Source organism: Peromyscus eremicus, chromosome 23 (genome assembly GCF_949786415.1).
Source record: "Peromyscus eremicus chromosome 23, PerEre_H2_v1, whole genome shotgun sequence".
NCBI classification, from domain to species: domain Eukaryota; kingdom Metazoa; phylum Chordata; class Mammalia; order Rodentia; family Cricetidae; genus Peromyscus; species Peromyscus eremicus.
This window is the reverse complement of record NC_081438.1, coordinates 28,032,413-28,056,017: the sequence shown is the minus strand read 5'-3', so window position 1 is coordinate 28,056,017 and position 23,605 is coordinate 28,032,413. Positions and strand designations below refer to the sequence as shown.

General features: G+C 44.0%; 2 protein-coding genes across 5 annotated transcripts in view; both read right to left on the bottom strand.

Annotated features, from left to right (window-relative positions):
* The window catches only part of Rnf216 (ring finger protein 216), a 139,656-nt gene that overhangs the window by 49,451 nt on the left and 66,600 nt on the right, over positions 1 to 23,605 (bottom strand). The gene's annotated exons all lie outside the window — the stretch shown is intronic.
* On the bottom strand, positions 12,077 to 12,801 carry LOC131898631 (large ribosomal subunit protein uL16-like). Its single transcript, XM_059249826.1, has one exon. It carries the CDS (start codon positions 12,784 to 12,786, stop codon positions 12,142 to 12,144), a length of 645 nt encoding a protein of 214 aa, XP_059105809.1. The 5' UTR covers positions 12,787 to 12,801; the 3' UTR covers positions 12,077 to 12,141.

Sequence of the window (23,605 nt, the reverse complement as noted above, 5' to 3'; positions counted from 1 at the left end):
CTGGAGAGATGGCTCAGCAGTTAAGAGCACTGTCTGCAGCCAGACAGTGGTAGCACATGCCTTTATCCCAGCACTAGGGGAACAGAGGCAGGCGGGTCTCTGTGAGTTTGAGGCCAGCCTGGTCTACAGAGTTGAATTCTAGGACAGCCAGGGCTACACAGAGAAACCCTGTCTCGAAAAAACAAAACAAAAAAGCACTGTCAGCTCTTCTAGAGGACCTGGGTTTAATTTCCAGCATCCATATGGCAGCTCTCGACTGTCTGTAAGTTCCAGAGGATCCAACACCCTCATACAGACATACATGCAGGGAAAATACCAATGCACATTTAAAAAAAAAAAAAAAAAAAGAAAAGAAAAGAATAAAAAGTACCTGAGGCTCATTCTTATACTGAGAAGTCACTAGGATTACTGGGAGGAAGTGGAAGAATACTGCACGAACACCAAACAGAAACAGGGGCTTATTAACTGTGGCCAAGGAGCAGGTGATGTGGTAGGAAGTGGGGGACCTAACTAACAAAAGATACTTCAAACTCAGAAATAAACACTGCAGAGTTTGCTTCTGCTCACTGCCTGGGATACTCTGGGCTTCCCAGAGTTTGCTGGGAATCTTGGCCTGGCAGGAGCAGCTAGCAAATCCAGCTTGTCCCTGCTCAGCCTCCACTGTCATCATCCCCAGAAGGAAGATGATGACTTGGGCCAAGTCACAGCCTAGAGTCAACATTAAAGCCATGCTAGTTCCAACAGGGTAATGGGCAAAAGAAACAGAACAGGATCCACAGCACATTCTGTCCTACAAGAAAGCCACAAGCACAGACGCTCGCTCTTTCAAGATACACATCCAAGGACATATAGAACATTTAAAGTGGGGCTTAAGGGGAGTAGGATTAGAAAAGCAGAGAGGTAGCTAAGTGGTAGAGTGCTTGCCTAGCATGTACAAGAACTAGGTATGATTCCTAGTACCAACAAAACAAAACAGAACCCAATAAACCTGAGAGGGGGGCCCTTAAAAAGGACAGTGCTGACAGTATGCTTTGGGGAGAGGTCAAATTCAGATTTACAGTCCTTTGTGTTTTGGCTCTAACAGCTATTGCTAGCTACGTTTTTCTCAATAATTTGAACAGAGGTGTGTAACTCCTGGGTTAGCCATGTCATCAGAAACCAGGCATTACCCAGTGGGGCATGAGTACAAGAAGGTGTTCATTCTGGGGTTCAGTCTTCTGTCATCTTTCTACTCTGGTCAGACTTGGGAATCTATTTCACTGACTGTCTAAAACTAAATTTTTACACTAAGAAAATTAAAACAGAGAGCGCTTGCCTAGCAAGTGTAAGGCCCTGGGTTTGGTCCTCAGCTCTGAAAAAAAAAAAAAAAATTAAAACAGTAGGAATTAGCATACACTCAGAAAGACTTGTCCTGTTAACTGTAAGGGGAGCTACGGAATTGTGACTCTGTATTTCTTAGATGCCTGTAGAGATATTCTAAATATTAACACTGTTTATTTTCAACCATTTGGGAAAACATTCTTAGTGTTGGGCCCACAATTCAAACATTTCCTTATAATTAGTGGCTAAGGTATCAGGGTACACCATTGGTTCCTCTGAACTGAGACCTGGGGCAGCAGCTGGGAGTACTGTGTATAGTGTGTAGTACTGTATGTCCCACTCTGTATATCTGCAGAACTGCTATGTCTTTGTGGAGTCTTCGTGACTGTTTTGGTCAGTCTGTTCCTGTTTTCAGTGGCCTCTTTAGCCTAGCCCACAAATTCCCACTTTCTTCCCACTGAGGACTAGAAATCAGAGTGTTGGACATTCAAGTATGAATCTGAAACAAGAACAGACTTGTAGAAGGCAAGCTCCTGCCTGTACCATGGACTAGGTGACCCACCTGAAGCTTCAAGGTTGGTCAGCTTAGGTCTTGCTCAGTGTGGATGATGAGAAAGGCACAAACTGATCTGGTTAACCCTTTTCAACCTGCCTGTACCCACCTCCTACTTTGGTGATGGTAGGGAGGGTCTATTGTTGTCTCTGGCTGCAAGGATATGGGGCAGTGCCCTGGTATCTTGAGGAGAAGAAAAACATAGCTTCTCACTGTACCAGAGGGCAGGCCTAATTGCTGGGAGCATGATAGATTGGTTCTCACAACACTCAACACTGAGTCATGCTCTGGGAGTCAAATACATTGGTTTTCCTAGACCTAGTGCCCAAGTATTAGTAGGCTTATCTCAATTTCTTAGGGTCTATGTTCATGAGTAGTTGTCACTACTTTTAAGAAGCACATTGTCAATCAAACAAAACAGAACAAAAACTAAACATTAATACTAAAGAGGAAAACATCAAAGAGATGGGTAGTATCTTGACAGTAACAGCAAGTGGCATGTCAATTTCTCATGCAGGGCCTGCAGTCTGTGGTCCTGTGTTTGGTGAATCAAAAGAAAAAGACTCAGGCCAATCACCTACCTAAGAGGAAACCAATGTTTCTCACAAAATAGCCCCAGATCATGGCCACTGGTGATTCTACTCAAAACATTTCATTAACTTTTCAAAATATAACCCCATAGGGGCTCAGGGAGAAGAGTATTTTGTTTGTTTTATGAGACAAGGGTCTCATGTGACTGGCATACTTTTGAACTTCTGATCCTCCTGTCTCTACTCCAGAGTGCTGAGATTACAGACATGTTCAACTACACCCAGTTTATGCAGTACTAGAGATGGGATGCAGGGCCGTGTGCATGCCAGGTGCTTACTCTACCAAACCAGCACATTTGCAGGCCCTAGGAGAGTTACTTGTGAAGAAAATATTGTTGTGTTGTAATATTATTATAAAAGAATAATAAAAGAATAATATTTGAGGTCATGTGGAGTGTTTGAGGGATGTGCTGGGTACAGGTAGGGTCAGTGTCCTTGGCAGGGAGAGTGGGATATACCCACTGGAAAAATGGCAGACAGAAACACTTTGGCAGTTCTTGGCTCAAATTCTGTGATCATGGATGAGTTAGGATTGCAGTAGTCATGTAAGATAAAAATGCAGTAGTCATGTAAGATACATGCAGTAGTCATGTAAGATAAAAATTAGAAGCAGCTTCCTAGGACCAAACACAAACTTCAACTCCCACTTACAAAAATAAAATAAAATAAAACAAAGAACTGCTAGGTAGACATCTAACTGGTATATATTAACTAACAGTTATCCTATTGGTACAGGTGAACTTCTATTTATATTTAGGGTGGAAAATCTAAGTATATGGGAACACAGCTTCCACTGCTATAAATATGATCATTTTGGGGACGATATTGATTTCTGGAAGAACATGGAATAGAACTGGTTCTTGGAAGTGAGGTGGAACATGAGCTTCTCATTGCTCCCCTGCCTTGCCCACTACACCACCACTGCATGGATCCTGCAGGTTTCCCAAGCCCCATCTTGCTTCTCCTAGTGACAGTCTTTCAATTTAAGAACTGGGCTTTGGGAAGAGGGAGAGTCAAGAGGGCCTGCCCCTGGCTGAGCCTGCTGTCCTGTTACCTAACCATGACTCTCACTCAACCTTTTTTTTTTTTTTTTTGAGCCTTAAGAAAATGGAATCTCTAACTTCCCCTTTTCCTTTCTTGTGTGTGTGTGTGTGTGTGTGTGTGTGTGTGTGTGTGTGTGTGTGTGTATGTGTGTGATGTGTCAGTGCTCATACTATGAGCATTCAGAGTTTGAAAGAAACTTTCAGGAGTTGGTCCTCGTCTTCTACCTTGTTTGAGGCAGGGGCTCTTGTTTCTGCTGTTTACCCCAGGCTAGTTACCCACTAGCTTTGAGTCTCCTGTCTGTCTCCCATCTTGCAACAGGAGTGTGTAGATTACAGAAACTCACAATTGCATCCCAGTTCTCATAGGTTCCTGGGATCAAATTCAGGTCCTTAGGTTTTTGCAGCAAGTGCTTTTACCTACTGAGCCATCCTACCATCCAACTTTCCCTTTCTGTTTCCACAGACACAAACAGATGTATTCTATGAGACACATTTTACTGTTCCCCATCCTGGATGAAGAGACTGGAGGTAGAAATGACAAATAGGAAGTTAATTATGTTTTGTAGTCATGGGCTCTGAGTCCTGGTTTCAGGGATATTTTGGGGTTGCTAACTGGAAAGCCCCACTGGTTTTCCTTCCACTTTTATTTTTGAAGTTCAATTCCCCCCATCTGCTGCCCAATCTCCTGAGAAGAACAGAAACAGAATGTATGTGTGTCGGAGGAGCTCGGGCTTTAGTGATGGAGACAGGCTGAAGTTCAACGCCTTGGCACTGCTACCTTCTGGGCAGTGTAAGGACCAGTGAGTGTACAGCTCCTGGCAATCAGTAGGCTGTCCTGACAACTGACCTCATGGATGGCCTGGCTTTGCCCCTCTGACATCTGTGTCTTTACCCCTCTGACCATTCAATACCAACAACAAGCCTGATGGACCAATAGCTTATTCTCTCCGCTTCTCTGTAGAACATGTTTTGGTGCTGTTCTTTCTTTTGTTTTTTATTAGGTTTCTAGGGCAGATTCTGTGCTGGCATCACACACTTGAAAACCAATCCCCTTTAGTTTGGTGGGATAATATAGAGAGCATTTTAACACAGGCAAGTGGCTAGAGATAGTTCATCCAGGCTCAAACACTGGTCACCTAGTTCTCGCTACTCAGGATGAGCAGCTGTGTCTTCACATGGGGACTTGACAGAATGGTACAAAAGCCAGCTCTGTCTGAACCCACTAATCAGAATGGCACTTTGACAAGATCACTGAGTGATTTTTGACACATTGCACAGTCTGGGAAGCCCTGACTCATTTGACAGGTCTTGGTTTTGCTGATCCCTTGATACCTGTTCTGACCAGATGAGTTCTCCGGAGATTCCATTTTTGCAGTCAGTAATCACAGCCAAGTTGTAGCTCCTCCTTTTCTTTTCAGTGTGGCTAAAGGACTAGCAGAGTTCATGTAATGTTCATGAAACTTTCACCCATTGGGCTCCAAATGAAGGCTACTGAGTTAACAGGAAGATCTTGATTTTATTATTTTTGTTTTTAAGACATATCGTAACTGTGTAGCTTCTGGCTGGCCTGCTGTACACTCACAGAGGTCTGTCTTCCTGGTAATGGAATCAAAAGCCACCATGTGCCACCATGCATGAGTCTGTTTTGTTTTTTTGTCCCCCCTGCCTTCTTCCTCCCTTCTAGACAGTGTCTTAACTCTGTAGCCCTGGCTGGCTTAGAGCTGAGAGATCCTCTGGCCTCTGCCTCCTGAGTGCTAGGATTAAATGTGTATGTGACCATGCCTGGCTTTTTTGTTGTTGTTGTTGTTGTTGTTCTGTTTGTTATTAAAGACAGGGTTTCTCTATTTAGCCCTGGCTGTCCTAGAACTCCCTCTGTAGATCAGGCTGTCTTTGAACTCAGAGATCCATCTGCCTCTGCCTCCCAAGTGCTAAGATCAGAGGTATATGCTACCATGTCCAGTGCTGACTGTTTTTTAAGACAGGGTCTCATCATATTGTTCTTGAACTCATGATCTTTCTGTCTCTGTCTTTCAAGTGCTAAAATAACAGGTGTGCATTATCACACCTGGCTAAGACTCAAACTTTATATATCAAATCCACAAAACTGTTTTTGAAAATGCATCTGGGGACATGCTTTTATATGTGATGCTGACACAGGACTGTCAGGATGGTATACACACTGTCCACATAGAGCATGTGTGCAGGCTCATGTGCACACATGGGTGGGGAGAGACACAAACAAACCCACACAGAACACAAACATGCTTGGATACATCCTCTGCAGAGGATGACCCAGCTGGGCAGGTGATAGACTCCTCTGAAGCCATGAGAAGCTGCCAAGGAGAGACACTCAGAAAGCAAAGAGTATTGAACTCATGTCTGGTGAAGACATTAATCATCCTTTTGTTTCTGTGTATTTATTCTTGGATTGAAATCTATGGTATATACATGCAGGTAGAAGGCATCCACAGCAGTATTTATCAGAGAAGAAATTGGTGCAACATTATCAGTCTTGACTCCTAAGTGACTTAATCCTTACTCCTATTCATTAGTTTCTAATGTTCAACAACTTAAGGCAACCTTGGTAATCAAAAGTACAACTAACTAGTTGGGCATGGCAGCTCACACCTATAATATCAGGACTTGTGAGGCTGAAACAGGGGGACTGACATGAGTTCAAGGCCAGCCTGATCTACACGGTGAATTTCAGGCCAGCATGGGCTATAGATGATATCTTAAAAACAACAACAACAACAAAACAAAGCAAAACAAAAACCCCAGATAGGTACAACTAAGAGGGTTCAGGGGATATAGTATAGTTTCATTGCAGAGCCTTTACTCTCTCCTTCCAGCTAAGTTCTCAGTTTTACTCATAGCTCTCTCATTAGCTGGTTATGTGTGCACCTAAGAAACATGCACTATTGGTCAAATAAGGAGCCCATGTTGAGTCTTCCTCAGGGGTGAGGTCCTTAATCTGGAAGAAGACAGAGGCAGAAGACATTTCTGCCCGAGAAGGTTCAAAGTGACTCTGCAGACTTCTTTGTCCCCTGGGAGATGCCAGAATGGTAGCTGGCTCTGGGCTTGCCAGAATCTTTGTTTTCACTCTTAATTTTTCTCTTACAGCAATGACTCAGAAAAACACAGATGGACAAGAGGATAAAGCATCACCAAGAACAGTGTAGCTCTTGCCAAGAGCCATGACTGAGTGCTTGCTACTTAGGCTGAGTAGCCCTGCTGCGTACTTGTGTGAAGGCTGAGGCACCAAGGAACACAGACAGGACATGTGCTAATTAATGCATTACTAGCCTCCTTTGGCTCAATTACAGCCCCAATTATAACTACACTAGCTTTATGTTGCTTTCCCAACCACAAACAGATACACTGTTGGTTTGTAGATATCAAGGACCAAATTGTGTGTGTCCCCATCAAATTCATGTGTTGATCCTTGAGCTCCAGTACCTTACTATATGACTATATTTGAAGACTGGGCTAAAGGTTTTAAAGAAGCACAAGAGATTTAGCTCACTGTATGTGTAAGTATATGCCAGATCTTGAGTCCCACCCTTGGTCTCACATATACAAAAGGTACAGAAGTTAAAAATGAGTCTGGCATAGTAGCCCAAATCCAATCCAGCTGTGTTCTCATGAGAAGACAAATCTGTATACACAGGAAGACACCAGGGAGGCACATGTAAGAGCAAGGACCAGCTGTTATTTAGAGGGTAGGAATATCTCAAATTCAAGGTCTGCCTGAGCAACCTGGGGTGGGGAAAGATGGCTCAGTGGTTAAGAGCATTTGCTGTTCTTGTGAAAGACCAGAATTCAGTTCCAGCAACCATACCACGTAGCTCACAACCACATGTAACTCCAGGTCCTGGTGATCTGATACCTTACTCTGGCCTCTGTGAATATCTGCATTCATGTGTACATTCCCACATACGTATTTGTGATTAAAAAGAATAAAATATATTAAAAAAAAAACCTAGCTAGAGACAGGTGTGGTGGCTCATGCCTTTAATCCCAGCACTCAGGAGGCAGAAGCAGGGAGATCTCTGAGTTTGAGGTCAGTCTGGTCTACAGAGTGAGTTTCAGGACAATCTGGGCTACACAGAGAGAAATTCTGTCTTGTCAGGGGAGGAGGACAACTTGGCTGGAGATGTAGCCTGGAGAAGAGACCATGTGAAGACAGCAAGATGGCCATCTTATTTTCAAATTAAGGAGAAAAGTTCTGGAAGAAACTAACGCTGCTGATCCCTTATCTTGGCCTTCTAGCCTTCAAAGTTTTGGAAAAGACATTATATTAGTTAGGGCTTTACATGGCAGCAGAAATGGTGGTAAGGTTGAGAAACTGGGTTCCTTGCTTCATGTACTGTGTCCTCCCAGCTTGAACCATGTTGAAGATATTCTGTCAGGATTTTTGGGAATGAATGGAAAATTACTTGTAGAGACTATGATTACTTAAGTCCTCTAAAACCCCAAGACAGATAGATACCAATTGTTTTTCCATTTGGATGAGTACAGCCTTTCCAGGAAGCAGCTGCCTTTAAACATGTTTGCTTGAGAGTAACCACAATCTTGACATTACAAGTCACTCTGGTCTCCACTGATGTTTATAGCAAATAATCCCAGCCTACAGAATGCTAAACTGGAGGGCTGTGTCTGTTTAAGTAGAAAAAACAAGGCATCCAGATTTCAGAGTAATATCATACATTTAACAGAGTGCCTGGAATATGACAACAGAATTTTTCTAGCTGACTTACTTCAATGGGACTTGACTATGGATAATGTTCTAGGAATAGAGAAGTTTTCAGAGTTCACAGAATCCATGTTGAATTAGATCTGTAGTTATGGTACTTGGTGTGATTAACCCGACCTATTTCAGCACTTACTGAATTCAAGCAAGCCAGACACACCTGAGAAGTGGAAATTAATGGTGGTCAAGACTATCTCTGACCTTCAGCAGAACATGGTCTAAAACAAAATCTGTGAATGCAAAATGCTTGCATGGGAAGAAGTAGCAACATGAGTTGAAAATCTGTAACCCCAAGGATGACCAGGCAGGATGTGATTTCATGTGAATCTGGTTGCATGTGTTATAGGTAAATAAAATATCATTTATATTGCTGGTGAGGACCAAACACATTTGGTAGGGCCTAGGATACATATATTAGAGGCCCAGATTACCATCTCTGGGTATGTGCGTTATAGACTAGGGACATTCTGGCAGATCAGAAGAGCCTGTCTCTGACTGCACACATGTCGAGCTGCTAGCATATAAACTGGACTTTGCTGTGGTCCTCAAGCCCCTCCTGCTTCTGTCCTGTTGAAGAGAATGTTCTCCTGTTCCTCTTTAATTGCTTGGTCTCTCTAAAAAGTTACTGAACCAGCCTGCACCCACAAAACACTAGCCAGCACCCACAAGTGGCAGCATGTCTTCCTCATGACTCACATCCTTGTTCATTCAAACCAATGTAAGCAGAAACCACACAAGCCAGGAGAGGCCTGGGTGCCCCTTGATGAGTTCTTCCCATTCCAAAGACATTCTGTTTCTCCTAAACATAAACTTTGGAATTTTATTTGACCTTAATAAAACAAAGATGGAAGTATAAGTGTTAACAGGTGAAAATGGTAAGGCTCCAAAACCAAGAGACACTCTACCATCAGAAAAGTTGTGGGACCTCCTGGCAGCAATTACAGCTGTGATCAAGGCTGAGCCATTAGTCCCTGTCTCTTGGTAGCCTCTCATCCTGTCCTGATGCACAGCTGTTTGGCTGCCACTCCCAAGAGGCTCTTGGGACACAAAGACCACCTTTTGTGTGAACAGGCATAGCAAGGAGGGGAATCCACATACCACTAAAAAGAGCATGGTGTGTGTGTGTGTGTGTGTGTGTGTGTGTGTGTGTGTGTGTGTGTTAGTCCCAACATTTCAGGATTAATAACTGGGAAGAAAAGAAAAGATACCTAAACACCTAGTTCAGTTGAGCCATGACACACACAAAAGTCACTAGCCTCAGGATTCAGGCACTTCCCCTCTAGCCATTGTCCCATGTTTCTAATTCTAGGCTGGCCTTGGACTCTTGAAACAGGTGTGGGCCCACGTGGGACCAGGGGTGCGGATATAACCTCATCAAGGTCCATTATTTCCCACGGTAGAAATCATTGTTCTGAAGTAACAAAACAAAACCAAGACATACCAGATATGAAATGATCTTAGGAAACAGGAGGGCCTGATCTCAGTAAAACAGTGTACAGACTATATGTATCCTGTAACAGATTTAGGATAATCAGATGTATGGTTTATGGTAACAATTTCATTTCTTTGCTTCCACTCTTTGAGACAGGCTGGTTCCAGACTCACAGTTCTCTTGTCTCAGTTCTCTGAGTGCTGAGATTATAAGCCTGTCCCACCACACCAAGTTTAATGAGCTCATTTTCTACTGGTACGCTCTCCAAACAGGCAAAGTGTTCAACTGGGAGCAGAGGCCCTTCACCTGGAGACTGCTCAGCTTCAAGAAAGGAGTATTACCTCCCTTAAAACTTTTTTTTAAGATTTTATTTTTATTTTATATTATTTTATTAAGTATGGGTATTTTGCCTGCTTCTATGTCTGTGCACTATGTGTGTGTAGTGTTCATGGAGGCCAGAAGAGGGAGTCATATTTCCCGGGACTGCAGTTATGGATGGTTATAAGTCACCATGTGGGTGCTGGGAATTGAACTTGGGTCCTCTGGAAGAATAGCCATATCTCTCCATCCCTTGGCCATTCTTTTAGGAACTCCTACCCTCTGGTCTGTGGATAGTATGAGAAATGCCACATGCTGTCATTAGAGGTGGGTATGGGACAGGTGGCTACCCCTCCCCTTTGAAGGTTGTGATTGTTACCGAGAACCATGTGTTACTGGTCTTTTTTTTTGGGGGGGGGGAGGGGGCTTTCTTGCTATTGTCTCAAGCTTTCTTCTAGTTAAAAAAAAAAAAAAAGAAGAAGAAAAATCTAGAAAAATGATAGGAGGGATGACATGCAGGGCCATTCTCTCTCTAGGCAGGGTTTCTCTGTTTAGCTCTGGCTGTCCTTGAACTCCCTCTGTAGACCAAGCTGTCCTTGAACTCAGAGATCCGCCTGCCTCTGCCTCTCAAGTGCTGGGACTAAAGGTGTGTGTTACCACTGCCTAGCTACGGGACCAAAATTTAAATGCTACGTATCTGTAAGTCACCTTGTGGCAGATTATAGTAACAGCAAGCATGTGCAAAAGCCCCCGATATAAGCCCTCTCCACATAATTGTTCCCTTGATTGCTTTTCACACTTACACTGAGCATCTGGACTGGGTCTAGAATTTGCCCTCTTCCCTACCTTGATTGTTTACCTTCTCCTGCACACATTTCTTATGTATACCTATCATCTGTGTTACTGGTGCTTCCTCCCAGGTGAAGGCTGCTGGCTACTGGCTGCAGGGACTCGTGAAAGTCAGGTTTATGCTGGAATGTAGGTTTATTTGTGAGGCTCTAGGGCCATCTACTGGCTGTGTTCACTAACTGTCAACTCTTCCTTAGACCAACAAAATCTTCCTGTGATGCTATCTATACCTACCAACTCTGGGGCTCTTAATTGATTTTCAAAGTTCAATCAAGCTCACTGAAACAGTCAAGAGAGCTATATAGTTAGTGCTTATGTGCTTTCTATGGTGTTTTCTGCAATATAAATATTTTATCTACATTTTATAATGGGACTGAGGAACAGTAAAACTTGTGTTAGGCTTAAGGAAAAAAACAAAAACAAACTAACAATCACTAGAAGCCAAGGGGAATCATCAATCACAGCAATCTCATCTTGCAGGACAGACTCTATGGCTTACGTAGTTTGGCCCAGAGTCTAATTCTAAGCAGATCTAATTCGCTTTAGCCACTTACTAAGCAGTAGCCCTGACTGAGCAAGTGGCCTCGGGCTCTCTCCTCAGCTTCATTATGTATAAAAGGAGCTATCAGGGATAAAGGAGAAGATGCATTCCAAGCACCCAGCAGTGACTAAAAAAATGTTACCTGCTGTTCTGCTGTCACCATGCCAGCCTGGGCTCCTAGGTTTTCTGACCTAATATAGTGACCCTGCTAAATGGGATGAGCTAGAGAGGCCAATCTTCATACAGATGGGGACAGATCATGTTTCTGGACAGACCCAGTCCACCAGGAAAGAAAATGAGAACTGGACTGGACAACTTAAAGGCAGAAAGAAACTTCCAGAAAGGGATAGCAAGAGAACTAAAGAACTGAGGCTAGGCCTGCAGATCTAACAACATGAAGTTAAATACAGCAAGAGCTACTTTGTCAATGACTCCCCCAACAACTCTGACAATGAGGAGAGCAACATGGGAAGACAATATCCTTTTTTCCCCTCTTTTTTTTTTAAGGGTCTCATTATGTAGCTCTGGCTGTCCTGGAGGAATTCACTATATAGACCAGGCTGGCCTCAACTTCAGAGAATCACCTGCCTCTGCCTCCCAAGTGCTGGCATTAAAGGCGTGCACCACCATGCCTAGCTGGAAGAGTATCTTTTTTTTTTTTTTTTTTTTTTTAAGCAGACTGGATGTGAGATTTATTACTGAACCTGATTTGGTAGGGTACAGGAGAACACTGTGGAACCCCTCAGGAGTGCAGGGCTCGCCATTTGTCCAAGGGACCACGATTGGGGATATACTTGACCCCACAGCCATCAGGAATAAGGCGCTTCTCAGCAACCATGTCTTCAAATTCATCCGCATTAAACTTGGTGAAGCCCCATTTCTTTGAGATGTGGATCTTCTGGCGGCCAGGGAACTTGAACTTGGCTCTACGAAGAGCCTCAATCACATGTTCCTTATTCTGCAGCTTGGTACGGATGGACATGATGACCTGGCCAATGTGAACCCTGGCCACTGTGCCCTGGGGCTTCCCAAAGGCACCACGCATACCTGTCTGGAGCCTGTCAGCCCCAGCACAGGACAACATCTTGTTGATTCGGATGACATGGAAAGGGTGGAGCCTCACTCGAATATGAAAGCCATCCTTGCCACAACTCTTTACCATGTATTTGTTGGCACAAATACGGGCAGCCTCCAGGGCTTCAGAAGAGAGCTGCTCATATTCATCTGACACCATGTGGCCACAAAGTGGGAATTCATCAACCTTCGCCTTCTTCCATCCCAAGTCAAAGATGTGGATTTTAGCATCAGGGACACCTCGGCAGAAGCGAGACTTTGGGTATGGCTTGTTCTTACAATACCGGTAACACCGGGCAGGGCGGCGACCCATGATGACAATAGGTTCGTCGGTGGCGCGCCGGAGGAAAAGAGCTGGAAGAGTATCTTAAAGATTGAATGGAGCTAAATAAGTCTAGGAGCAGCAAAGACTGGGCACATGAGGAGGAATAGTGACAGCCACCTCTGAAGAACTGTTTAGGGCTGAACCCCACCCACCAAGCTACCTATCTTCATCCCTCTTCAGGGTTTCTGTCACCCTTCCCTGGTTACAAAGAAGAACTAACTGTAGCTGATATTCGAGGTGCCAAGGGAAGTCAACCAAACACAGGCAACAGGAAGGACCTCAGCCAGTTCATGCCAAGGGCTCTGAACAAAGAATCTGCTCTACTCCATCTAGTGACAAGACTTGGCAAATTGGTTAGCTCCAGAATTGTGTGGAATAGGGCAAGGAGCTGAGTGGCCAGCTGCGAGAGGTGGGCAGGTCATAGGTGTACACTGACATGAATAGATAGATACGGTGTTAATGAGGCTGCTGGTGCACCATGGAAACTTGGCAAAGAGCGAGGGCAGCAGGAGAGCTGAACAGGGAGCCCTGGAGAGTCTTCCTGTCTCCTGTTTCTGGAGTCTAAGTGTTCACAGGATGACTGTCTGGTAAAGACTGCGCTGGAGCTATGGCAGTGGACCACAAAATTAAGACCCTGAAATCAAGAAAGCAAGATGTAACATCCTTATTATGGAATCTGCCCAAGGAATGTACTACTGCAGGAAGAGGGTGGGAGAAAAGTAGAAGCACAGGTGTACTCTATTTACAGAAGGTCTTTATCAGTCTGCTGGCATTTTCTATAACTGGTCTTATGGGAATAAGGACAGTTTTAGAACTGCCTGTGGTAGGACTGACTCCAGTAGTCAGGATAGCATGCATGGATGACAGAGCCAGCCTTGCCCTAGCAATTTGGAGACCCTCGGATCAGTCTTTCTACTGAGCATCCAGAGTCTCAGGGAAGGTGAGCAAGGTGGCTTTCACAGTCCCCACTAATGGAGCCCTCAAGCAGGTCTCCAAAAGTCTCTTATTTCCAGCCTGTTTATCTAATTGCTATCAAAATTAAAACAAAACAAAACAAAACAAAAGTAAGTAAGACTGGTCCTGTCATTTCCGTGCTCACAACCCTGGATGTAAGCCCCGTTGCCTACAGAAAGATGTCTACATTCTTCACAAGGGCACACCACCCCTTTCCATAATAACTGAGGCTTCTAGTTCCCTGTCACAGGCCTTTTCCTCTATACAATGTCTTTTTCTGGAAGGCTCCTCCATAGTCCTCTACTGAGCTCTAAAAGGCCTTTATGTTCAACAAGGTCACTGCTATGGTGGTTCCAAGCAGAGCTAGGGTACTTCCTCTTGTTCCTCTACAAAGAATATGGTCTGCATCCTTACATCTGTATCTGTTCAGATAGGTCAGGGCTAGTATCCACCTCTCTCTGGAGTTTGGAGCTTACTCTAGAGCTCATTGGATACTCAACACTTTCAGGTGTATGTCCAACAGGTATCTCAACACATGAAACCATTTCTGATCCGCTAGCTTCCCCACAAAGCTCTTCTTTGTCTCCTCTGGATCACTGAAGGCTACAACTACCCACCAGCTGTTCAAGCTAACTACCCCAATGCTTCCTTTTCCTTCAGCCCTCACATCACATCTACAGCCAGCCTTTCCCATTTCACCCCTATGTACACCTCAGATCCGCCATTTGTGCCAAGGTCAGAAGCCAGCATCAATTCTGACCTGGACTGCCATGGCATCCCTGGACTGTACTCTTCCCCAAAAGAATCTTTGTGATCCTAGGCAGGTCCCAGACTTTCCTGACATTATCAGCCTTAGTTTTTAAATGAATATTCTAGCAGCAGTTTGAAAAACAGACTGACGATAAACAAAAACATCAACCAACACTACAAGGAAAAACAAAGTCCTAGCAGGATTAGCAAAAAGATTAAATAGGAAAATATCATGTGTGTTGTTAAAAATAGCTGCTACCTTATACAGTAAGAGCTCATCCAGCAGAGCTGCCTAGTAGCTAGCTCCAAACACCCAAGGACCTGCTTTATTTTACCCTGTATGAACAGAATGAAGCTACATACACAGGACATACCCAACTTAACCATCATAATTTTCTAAATGTATGTGTACAAAGGAATTCTCTAACGCTGCCCTAAGTGTGCACTTACTTAACCTAGAACCTTGGTGTTTCCGTCAAGTAGCCTGAGAATAATATGATGGCATAGCAGTAGATAAGCCCTGAGCTATATAATCACAGGGACAGGGTTGACAGTCAACCAATGTTTTTGGATAGCTAAGCAGTTCCCAGCCTATTAGCTGTTTGTCACTCAGAGAAGAAACAAACAAGAGACTACCTTCTAGTTCCTGCAGAAGATCGGCATTTGCACTACTTGTATTTACAGACAGACAGTGCTGGGGTTAAACAGATTGAGGCATGAGCAGGACAGAGAGGCAACACTGAAGCTGGCTTTGTGGAAGCCTTTTTGTGAAGGAAAGAGGAGTCCCAGTGACTAAGGGAAGCACCAGCTGTACTTTTCAAGGGTCTAGGCAGCACAGCGGCCCAGGGTTTCTGGCAACAGAAGCTGGCTGATGGAGGGGTAGCAGATAAACTCTCATGCCTATGTAATGTCTCCATTTTCTAGCTGGTGTTCTTCCCCCACTGCAGAGGGAAGGACATTGTACAGCTATCGCAGCAGGAACAGCAGCTATTCCACTAGGCACTCATGGCTATTGAAGGTACCTTATGAATGGGAAGGAAAACAACTTACATTATTGTGGTTTCTGCCCTCTAATAAACTGAATGATAAGTTTCATTATTTCTGAGGTAGACACAGGAGGATAGAGTAAAGCAACCACTTTATTAGTCCTTTGTTACTGAGACAAGGTCTCACCTCACTGTGTAGTTTTGACTGCCCAGGAACTCTCTATGTAGACCATGGCCTCAAATTCAGAGTCCCTCTAGAGGGCTGGAATTAAAGGTTCCTGGTACAGAACTTTCTGAATACATATGCTCAAAGACATTCTCTAAGTCAGGTAACTTATTTACTTCTCTAAGAAGGAAAGAGGCTTGGGTATCCAGACAAGTTTGGGAAGGCCTAAGGCTCCTTTACCACAAGCTTCAGGCAGCATAGGACCGAACAGAGCAAATGTTCAGCAACCATGGGCCTAGTTTTCCAGAGCACATGCCTCCACGTGAACAAGGTACCTGGGTCTCTTAGGGGTTGTGAGCCACAACGCTGGATAGTACTGGCTCTCCTGGTGAGCCTTCTGTATTGGCTACTGTCTTGCTCATGCCACAGTGGGCCTGGCAGGAGCCAAATTAGGGCAAGAGCAGTGGATCTTTAGCTACTTTGTCCTCCCTCTTTATCACCACTACAGATGCATGGACAGCCAAAGACAGAAATGAGCTGGGGAAAAATGAGCCCCTCCTCTGTGCCCCTCTGGACTCTGACTACAAGGGCTGGGTATAAGTGGCAGTGGGGCCATTGTTTCCCATGCTCTTTTTCCACAGAGGTCCTTGGGACTCAGGCCAGGGGCTAGAGAGGATTTCTTAGTCTTTTAGAGAGCAAGGGGTGAATGGTTAGCATTAACTGTCAATTTGACAGAATCTGGAATTACCTGGGAGACAGGCCTCTGCACATGCCTGTGGGGGATTATCTTGGTTACATTAACTGAGGTAGTTAGACACGTCTACTGTGGATGGCACTTGGCTGGAATCCTAGACTATAAATAAAGAAAAGGAGCAGAGCAGCAACATGCATTCATCATGCTCTGCTTTCTGAATGTTATGTGAACAACTCCTTCAAACTCCCATCGCCTTGCCTTCCCCACCATGGTGGACTGTACCCTTGAATTGCAAGCAGAACGAACCCTTTCTCTCTGAGGTGGGGAGTATTTTTTTTAACACAGCAACAGGGAAAGACATAAAGACGCAGGGCTAGAGAAACTGTTCTGTTATCCATTTCCCCAGGCGCCAGGGCGTGCACACTAAGCACCACTGCTGCTGCAAACAGTGCTGTGAGAGGAATCTCATAAAGGCAAACTCTGTTAACCCTTCCTCTCTCCTCCCCAGAGAGAAGAGACAAAGAGATGCACTAAAAGCCAGAGGGGAGGGTGCACTGTGGAGAAGTAAAAAGCCCAAAGATGAACCTGTCAGAAGTCACAGATTCGTCCCCTTTCCTCCCACACTCCCATCCAAATGGCAAGTCACCAAGGGTGCAAACGCCTATCTCAGGAGTAATTAAATCAAATGAATCTCGGGGGGGGGGGGGGGGAAGAGCTTTAAATATTCAAAGCCCCATTAATCCTCATGCCTTGTAATTAAATATGTATGCTAAGAAGGCTTGGACAAAAGCAAAAACACTTTCAAAATGTGCATTCTTTAAATCTGTAGCATTAGCATGCATTTCTGTCCTGACCTTGTAGAAAACTATGTAAAAAATTCCATAAAGCATATACTGTAAAAACTGGTAGAAGAATGCAGATACACTCTCAGCCCATATTGAGCTGTAAAAATGTGCCTGAATAAACAGTTTTTTTCCTCTCCTTTCTTTCTTTTTCAGTGCTAGAGCCTGGGTCCAAGGCTTCACTAGTGTAAGGTAAGCAATTCACTGCTAAGCTACACCCCCAAGCCCTCATAGATTCACTTTTAAGGATTTGAATAATTGAATCTGCAAATAATGACCTCCAATTCCTTTTTGCAATCTGATCTGGACTCTGTGGGTTGTCCCCAGCACACTGGAGAGACTTCTTGTTTCTGCAGTTCTGAGCTCTTCTCTCACTTAAGTCCTGGTTAAAAGCTCAGTGACTTTTCAATCCTCCAGGATCCACCTTCTATTTGAAGGTTGGATGAGATAAGGTTACCCCAATACTGCATTCTGGAGGAGGACAGCCAAGGCAGTCAGTTTTCCCTTGCAGAAGTAACTCCCAAGGAGACTCGGAGTACCACAGCTCTATGATCTCTGTCAAAACATCCTGGGGAGGAAAAGCTTCTGTTTCTCTGGTAAGAGAAAGTCAGGGTGAATACTCTGTTGACGATCAGATAACAGTTTTTGAATGTCTTTTCTGTGATCAGGAGCTGCTGCAGGGAACTATCAGGCAGAGTAACCTACTGAGTGTCTGAGTGACAAGTCTACTACTTTCTGCTCTGTTAGAATCATTCACTTTTTAGAAATACATGAGTAGGGTTTGGGAAACTTGCCAAAGGAGCCATCAAAGGCACTGTTATTTTTGGCCAATAGACTGTGTTACCTATAGAAGGTCTTAAAGATAAAAGCAGATGCCCTGACCATCCCAACTGGATTCATTACCACGGTCAATTGATTGTGCCTGTCAGGAACACCAAGTTCCAAATTAAAAGCTAAAAATTAAGGAATGTGTGAAATTTCTAGACATTAAAGAGTTCAAGGGCAGCTAGCTCTGGAGCAAAAATAGTGCTGAAGGACCCTCTCTCTTCTTAGCACCAAGGACTTAAATGACACTGAAGTTTCTTCCATCCTAAGCTCTCTGCTCTTTACAAGATTCCAAGGTAAGGAGGTCTCAGAGAAATAGAATGAACCCAAATGTGAAGGGTACAAGAACCAGAAAAACAAAAAGCAAAACCAAGAGCAGCTCAGTGGAGGGAAGGGATAAAAGAATTTGCATTTCCAAGGGCCCGAAGGTGAAAGGTACTTAAATAATTTTACAGATGTGACCCTCACTTCTATGTGTAGCCCTGGCTGGCCTTGAACTCAGAGATCAGCTTGCCTTTGCCACCCAATTATTGGGATTAAAAGTGTGCCGCCACACAGAGTCCTGCTCTCCTCTTACCTTCTTCTGGCTGTAACTACTTCATGGGCTATTTATTAAACAAGGTTTATAAATATGTAATATAATGCATATGTATCTTTTTTTTTTTTGAGGCAGAGTCTTGTATCCCAGGTTGGCCTTGAACTACTACTTCTTTTTTTGCTTTTTGAGACAGTGTTTTCTTTGCCTTGGCGGTCCTAGAACTAGCTCTGTAGACCAGGCTGGCCTTGAACTCACAGAGCTCCACCTACCTCTGCCTTCCAAGTGCTAGGATTAAAGGAGTGTGCCACGCCTGGCTCAGCCTTGAACTTCTGATACCCCTCTGTCAACCTCCTGAGTGCTAGGATTATAAGCATGTGCCAGTCATGTCCTGTTTATTCAGTGCTGGGAATCACAAACCCAGGATTTCATCCATGCTAGGCAAATACTTTACTAACTGAGCTGCATTCAAGCTGGATGCCATTTTGATAAAGGATCAAGGATTTGCTTAGATCATGAAGAATGGCCTGGAACTCTTTGTCACCACATGTAGCATCTGTCAGTCTGTCAACACACCTTCCTGTTTCCTAGCAGAAAAAAATGGCCATCCAGAAGATGGGAGGCACTGGCTTAGAACAGCACATTTCTGCTGACATTACCGAGGCTACAGCTGGCTGGTGGAGACGGCAGGCTTTCATTCTGTTGTTAAAAGCAGAGAACTGTGTAAAGTGGAAAGCACTTCCAGCAATGCTTAGTCTTCTTTTAATTATTAGTTGACTGAAAGTAAAAGTAAAACATAAAAAGTGTAATCTGACAGTAAAGGAAGCTGAAGTGAACTGTGATAACATCCTCATGTACCTATAAGTGAAGAAAAAGAAAAAAAAGAATGAAGGCCTACCACTTGATTTATTCTAGGAAGAACAAGAGGAGCAAAGGATGTCCAGCCAAATCAGGACTTTTTTTTTTTTTTTTTTAAATCTCTGCTATTACATGTACATGCCAAAAGTACATAAAGGCATAATAAACGGTGGACACTTATGTCAAGCCATCCTTAGCTATTGGATTCCTCCTGTGTATGTGTGTGTGTGTGGGAAGCTGTATTTCTATTTAGCGAATAGATACTGGACATTTAGATAAGATCAGACATGTTCAGTCTGGTATGGTCACAGCCTGTCCTGGACATTTTGACAGGATCAGGAAGATCACTCAGTGCATTTCATGCCTTGCTTTGAGCCCTTGATAAAAGACTTCTTTATTAGCACTTAGATGCCTCATGTTTTTGGAATGGGATATGAAAATTGATGACTAACACTAATTCTATGTGTTTCACTTTCTTATCAATGAAAGGGTTACTTTAGATAACTATGACATAGGATCTCACAGATGAGAACTAATTTCAATATATAAAACAGGTTTTTTTTTTTGTTTTTGTTTTTGTTTTTTAGTTTTTTGAGACAGGGTTTTTCTGTGTGTATTCCTGGAATCCAGGCTAGCCTCAAACTCTCAGAGATCCACTGCCTCTGCCTCCTGAGTGCTGGAATTAAAGGGTGGACCACCACCACCACCATGCAGCTTAAAACACTGTTCTCAAAGGTAAAACTTAGGGCTGGGTATGGCAGTGCCTACACCTGTAAGCCCAGCCCAGGTGGAAAGAGAATCAATAAAACAAAACAAATTGGTAAAATTTAGGAGCCTGAATGCCAGTGTTGACTGAATGTAGGAAGGGAAGCAGTGACTAAACAAAGGCATGGCTTGCTCTGTCCTCAGTGGATATAGTAGACTGGGTTCTGCTGTGGCTCCTGCTTAATACCATGAAACAGACTGAAGGCTCAAAATGCAGCAGCACCTTTAGGATCCTGTGTGTCAACCTGTAGGGCCAAGAACACTATGGGGGTGGGGGGTGGGGAGAGATTCTCTACACAGTGGGTTGGAAGAATGGTGGCTGCCATAAGGCTGCTGGGGTGGGAGAAATTTAACTTAAGATGAGTTAGTTAACTCTGGAAGTCACGGGCTTACTTATCCAAGCACCCTGAGCCAGTGAGAATTCACCACTTCTCTGCATTCTATCACTTTCATACACAAAGAACTGTCCTCACTTCAGGGACCTGCTGCTGGTGATGCTGCAGGTTCTGATAGAAGCACACCCCCTTCTCTAAATCAGTGCCCAAAGTTACTAATTGAAGAGTATCTCCATTCCCACCTAGCTGGGTCAGCTTGTCCGAGGGAATAAACCCAGCCACACCCTAAACACACACAACAGACAGACACTCTCTCCCTTGAGAGTTGGAAGAGTATCTCAGGATCCTCTCCTCTTTGTTTCTCACTTTTGGATTCTAAGTAGTGATTAGTAGTGTCAGGGTTTTGGCTGATGAATTGCTTCAGGCCCATTAACAACGGAACAGGACCGGGAAGAATACAGAAGCATGCAACCGAGGTTTCAAGGTTAAAAGCAGCAAAGGAATGAGCTGGGGTGGGGAGAGGAGAAAAAGGTGTGCTCATGCATGTATGTGGAAAAGAGAATGCCAATTTCAAAGAGACTGAAACACCAAGCTTCCCTTAGGAGTACCAAGCACAGCTACTGAAGGCATGGCTTTTTTCCTCTGTCTGAGATTGGGCCCACATCCCTGGCCACCAGTCCATCGGCACTGGAGAGCGGCCAGCGGATAAGGTTGAGGTCAGAGGAACTACGCTGGCATCTTTCAAACCTATTTCCAACATTTGAGACAACTTATTTCATAAAAGGCCAAGCCTGGTTGTTCAGCAACTTGCCTACTGACCACTTTTTTAGCCACAGCCAAGAGCTGCAGTATACAGTAGCCTGGGTGGTGGCAGCTCCCTCCTCTGCTCGAGGGGCGTGTGGGGGGGGGGTCGTCTGTATTGTTGCTACTGCCACCCTGGCTCCACAAATCTCCATGTCTGCAAGAAGGGATTTCAAAAGCTCCCACTTCTGACATTCCTACACAGAGCTTTGTAGACAAACTGAATAATGGCAAAGAAGCCTGCAAATTATGCCTGGGAAAGGCTTAGTTTGGCTATTTGAAGAACAGCTGCTTGGGAGGAGGCTGCAGCCATATGTGAATTCTTCAGCTGTTTATACCCCACACTGCCCCCTCACCAGAGATTTGCTACTCAGCCTTCAGCATGTACCAAAAAGCAAGCTGTGTCACATACTAGGAAAGCAGCGACTCTATCAGCTGTTCTCACAACCCAAACCAGCATTTTAAAAGCCTGTCATGGTAACGCTTCTTGAATAAGAACCCACCCTGACCTGCTAGTCAGGAGGAGTCTCTGTGGGAAAGGGAAGCCACTAGAAGCAGTCTTGAACCTCAATTATAAAGGCTGCATATTACAGTTCACATCTAGCATAGCAATGGCAGCTCCAAAGCAATTGCTCTGAATGAGCTGGGGCAGAAAAGCCTTAAGGAAAGTGGTGCAGCTCTTTCCATTCACACAAATCTAGCATTTCACCTATGACTGAGGCACTGAGGCATAGCAGCCCTCATGGGGAGACATGAGGACCAGAGACACACAGATATAAAACTAGAAACATATTTTGACAATTGCATTTTCTTCCTTTGGAGTTCTCTTGAAATCAACAAAATCCTTTAGCTCTAAAAGACTGAATGAGGGCTGGAGAGAACTCTGCAGTATAAAACGCACTGGCTGCTCCTGCACAATGCCCAGGTTTGATTTCCAGCACCCACACAGCAGCTTATAACCATTTGTAACTCCAGATACTGGGGATTCTGGCTTCTATGAACACTGCACACACACAGTGTACAGATATTCATGCAGGCAAAAAATATACACATAAAAATAAAATAAATTCTTAAAAAAATTAAGAGATCAGAATGATGAGTTGGTGACAACTGCAATTCTTTTGTTAAAAACATAGGATATGTATAATATACTTCTTCTCTTGACCCTCAGCAAGCCTCCCTATGTAGAGATGTCTCCTACCAATGTGCCATGTCTTGCCTTCCAAAACCAGCTTTATGCGTGTTAGCGAACACCTTTCTCATTCCATTTAAGGTTCCAATGTAGAGGTGAGTATGGTGGTACATGCCTGTGACATCAGCACTGGAAGCAAGAGGACTCTGAATTTGAACCCTGTATCCAAACCAACCCAAACCAAACTAACCCAATACAAGCACTCTGCATCCATTATCCTACTCCTTGCTCTTTTCACTCAGTGTATACTAAAGGCAGCCACATGCTAGCATACTATACTTGAGAAGCCATATCTGACCTGCCACCTGCTTCAGTAATTATAAACACTGCCTATTTACCTTGTATGTGCAACCTACAGTTACTTTCATGCTAAAAGCAGAAGTGAGCAGTCAGACAGAGTGTATGGTCTGTAAAACCTAAAGTATTTACTCTCTTGCTTTCTTTTTAAAGAAGTTTGATGCCTCCTACCTAACATATGCCATAGTATTTATCTAACTATTCTCTGTTCATAACTGTCCAAAGAGAAAAATGGATAGCTCCCTCCCCCTTTTTTGACAAGGTCTCATTCTGCAGCCAGGCTGGCCTAAAATTCTTCCTGCCTCTAACTCCTGAGTGCTGGAATTACAGACATGAACCATTAACCCTGATCTTGAAAATGGATGTCCTTAAGAATAAAATTAAGGCCTGGTGGTGGTGAAGCATGCTTTTATCCCCAGCATTTGTGAGGTAGAGGCAGTCAGATCTCTGTGAGTTTGAAGCCAGCCTTGTTGGTTTATAGAGCTAGTTGCAGGACAGGCGGTCTACACAGAGAAATCCTGTCTCAAAAAACAAAGCAAACAACAAAATAATAAAAATTAAACTTATACTTGGGAAGAATTAAGGATGAGGAAGAAGCCAAGCTGCAAGAGGGAACTTCAGAGAGAGTAACCACCTCTTCAAAATGTTACTTCTTCTTTGTAGAGGAAGTAAGAAGGGAACCATGGGTTTTTGATAAGAGGAAATTCCCCTCTGCTCTATGGGAGCTATTCCTTGTGTTTGTGTTTTTCTAAGGTTAGGCAAGACTGCTTGGAGCATACCGTAACCAAATTAGGAAACAAGCTGGCT